Source organism: Thecamonas trahens, assembly GCF_000142905.1.
Source record: "Thecamonas trahens ATCC 50062 unplaced genomic scaffold supercont1.1, whole genome shotgun sequence".
Taxonomy (NCBI): Eukaryota; order Apusomonadida; family Apusomonadidae; genus Thecamonas; species Thecamonas trahens.
Window position 1 is genome coordinate 506,180 of NW_013657679.1, and position 2,896 is coordinate 509,075.

The 2,896-nt window shown below is 67.5% G+C and overlaps 3 protein-coding genes across 3 annotated transcripts in view; 1 reads left to right on the plus strand and 2 right to left on the minus strand.

Annotated features, from left to right (window-relative positions):
• Nucleotides 1-271: 271 nt before the first annotated feature.
• AMSG_00225 (uncharacterized protein) lies at nucleotides 272-1,013 on the plus strand. Its single transcript, XM_013907632.1, has 2 exons — nucleotides 272-412; nucleotides 641-1,013. The coding sequence occupies exons 1-2, from the start codon at nucleotides 294-296 to the stop codon at nucleotides 978-980; spliced, it is 459 nt and encodes a 152-aa protein (XP_013763086.1). The 5' UTR covers nucleotides 272-293; the 3' UTR covers nucleotides 981-1,013.
• AMSG_00226 (RNA polymerase II core subunit) lies at nucleotides 998-1,725 on the minus strand. The gene is made up of 2 exons (XM_013907633.1): nucleotides 1,654-1,725; nucleotides 998-1,419 (listed from the first exon to the last, which is right to left on the minus strand). The coding sequence occupies exons 1-2, from the start codon at nucleotides 1,704-1,706 to the stop codon at nucleotides 1,110-1,112; spliced, it is 363 nt and encodes a 120-aa protein (XP_013763087.1). The 5' UTR covers nucleotides 1,707-1,725; the 3' UTR covers nucleotides 998-1,109.
• Nucleotides 1,726-1,775: 50 nt separating this feature from the next.
• AMSG_11596 (uncharacterized protein) overlaps nucleotides 1,776-2,896 on the minus strand; it is a gene marked incomplete at both ends in the record, with an annotated part of 3,285 nt that continues 2,164 nt past the window's right edge. The window contains one exon of the mRNA XM_013907740.1: nucleotides 1,776-2,804. Coding sequence (XP_013763194.1) covers nucleotides 1,776-2,804 — 1,029 coding nt within the window. The remainder of the gene's footprint in view (nucleotides 2,805-2,896) is intronic.

The window sequence follows — 2,896 nt, forward strand, 5'->3', positions numbered from 1 at the left end:
TAGATTGGAGTAATGATCGAGGAGGATGGGGGACGTGGGGAAGGGAGGGAGAGAGGAAGGGAGAGGGGAGAAGGGGGGGGGAGGGGGAAGGAGGGGGGGACTGATCGGGTGTGGTGCAGAGCGGGAAGCGGATGCTGCGGCAGTGAGCGGGCAGCAGGCGGCAGTGAGCGGGCAGCAGGCGGCAGTGAGCGGGCAGCAGGCGGCAGTGAGCGGGCAGCAGGCGGCAGTCGGGCCGGGCCGGGCCGGGCCACCTCACGCAGCAGGTTACGAAAGAAAAAACCCCGACCAAGAACATGCTCGCTCGCGCAAAGGCCAAGGCTTCCGCTGCAGGTGACAAGGCCCGAACTGGCAAGGACAAGGGGATTGCCAAGCTGTTGACCACCATCAACAAGCTCCGGCCCATCCTGCGGAGGTAGGCTACCCTAGGGGGGTGCGGGGGGTGCGCGGGGGTGGCCGAAAGGAAGAAAGAGGGCGAACGGAACACGGAACACACTCCAGACAGGCGATGGGGCGAGGGGAATGGGCGGGGGGTGGGGCGGGGTTGGGACACAGCGACTAACGAAGGAGAGATGGGGGTGGGGGATATGGGGGATGGCGGGATTTGGGCATGGGCATGGGCGTGGGTGTGGGCGTTGGGCAGCGGAGGGTACGCCATCGAGGCCGTCCATCTCTCGACGGGTCTGCCGCCGCAGGCCTCGCTCAAGCTGCGCAACGTGGCCGAGGTTGACATGGCGGCGCTGGAGGAGCTGGAGAACAGGCAGGAGCCGCCGCTGACCAAGACCCAGAAGGCGATCGTCAAGATGCTGCAAAAGGTGGAGCGCCTCGAGTCGACGTGCAACGAGAAGGGCTACGACGTGGGTCGCATCGATCTGACCACCGGGCTCATTCCGGAGCTCACCCTCCGTCTCCTCCCGCAGGATCCGTCGCCCGAGGGCGATGAGGCTGCCGCCGCCCAGGACGGCGAGACCATCGACGAGTAAGCTGGCGCACATTGAACTCTCTATCCAGCGCTCTTTACTCGGCTCTCGGGTGTAGAGGGAGGGGCACGAAACAGATCGCCGCCCCCGGTGAGGCTCCGGACCGCACGAGCCGGCACCAGCCTTCCGCCATCACAGATACGTGCCCTCGCGCGACTTGATCCCGCTCATCTGCTCCTTGAACGTCTCCTCCAGAACGGCCACACTCTGGACCAGGTCCGAGAGCGCCTGCTGAAGAGCCGCCGACGGGGTCGACTCGGGCACCGTCTGGATCCGCAGCAGGAGGTAGTTCTCCAGCGGGTGCGGGATCTTGTAGCCGGCAAAGAGCACCTTGTCGTTCTCGAGCAGATTCATCCGGAGCAAGTTGCCCAGCGTGTGGTCCTCACATTGGATAGTGAACGTCGCCGCATTCGGCACCTTGGTGTCCTTCTCCAGCGACAACCTGTCACCGCCAGCCCGTCGCCGCCCCCCTGTGAGCCCCTCCCTGCCGCCTCTCTGCCGCCGGCTGTCCCTCCGCCCCGGGGCGGGCGAGCCATCACCGCACCCGCGCCCTGTCACCACCACACACACACCCTCTCGCTATCACGCGCAAGGCTACTCCTGGTACATGCTCTCTCCTCTGGCCATGCTCCCCCTTGCCGTGCCCATGGCCCTTCCTTGCCGCCCTGCTGCGTACTTTTCCACGCCCTCGGGGAGCACAAACAGCTCGTAGCGCTCAGGCTCGTTCATGGCGACTCGGGCAGTCAAGTGGTGGCGGCTGGACTCGGCTGCCCGGCGCAAACAGCGACTGCTGGCTATTTAATGGTCCGGGATGGGGTCGTCGGCAAGCGGGCGGGTGGTGATCTGCGGGCCGTCGAACCAGCCGCTGCAGAGATCAGCAGGGCTGCCGGCAGAGGTGCCGTGGCCGAGTTGGGCGAGGGCGGCAAAGTGGTCGTCGGCCTGATAGTCATCCGAGGCAAAGGCGGCGCAGCAGGTGGCGTGGTAGAGCGCGTCGGCGGCGTCGAGGGCGGCGCGGTCGGAAGCCTCGGCCAGGTCAATCAGTCTGGCTTGGAGAGGCGGAGAGTCACGGTCGCGGTCCTGGCTGCGCTCGCGGCTACGGACGCGGGCGGCGGCGACAGCGGCGACAGCCGCATCGAACGTACGGCGAGTCTTGACTACCGCAGTATCGAGGTCGACGGCGGCGGCGTCAAAGGACGCAAGCCGACAGGCAGATACACCACGAACGAGCAGAATGCGAAAGTCGCGCGAGCCGGCGTCGGCAGCGTCGTCGGCGGCATCGCTCGCCTTGGCGTACTTGCCCTCGCGAAAGGCAAGGAGCGCAAGACCGAGGTGGGCGCGGGCGGCGAGCGCCGGCGGGGCAATAGCTTTGGAAGCCGACGCCGAGGCGTAGAGGATAACGCGGCGGAAGCAAGCACGGGCAAGAAGCAGATCGCCAACCTCGCCGCTATCCTCGCCGGCAGCCAGCAGCTGCTCGCCGCTCTCCAGAAGCGCGCGGGGCGTCCGGGCCCCAGCCACCGGGCACGAGATCCTGCCGAGAGTGTCCAGCGTCTCAGCCGCCAGCTGCTCACCATCGTCAAGGACAGAGGCAGCGTACTTGAGCCCAGCCTCGACGGTGCCGTAGCGGGCGGCATCGGCAGCGTAGGCCGCGTCGAGCGCAGCTTCGCGCGCAGCCTCCATCTCCCACACCGCGCGCTCCTTCCGCCTCAGCAGCTCGGCCTCGCGCGCCACGATACGAAACGGCCGTGCCCGCGTCCCGCCCATTCCGGCCCGCCATGCCTCGTAGTCGCGGAACGAGACTCGCGATCGCGCCGTCTGACCGATGTCTGTCTATCGTTCGTCTATCTGTCGTCTCCGTCAACGGCCGCCGTCGGCGGCCGAAGCCGGTCCGCCCGGCCGCCACCGGCCGCGCCCGGGACAGT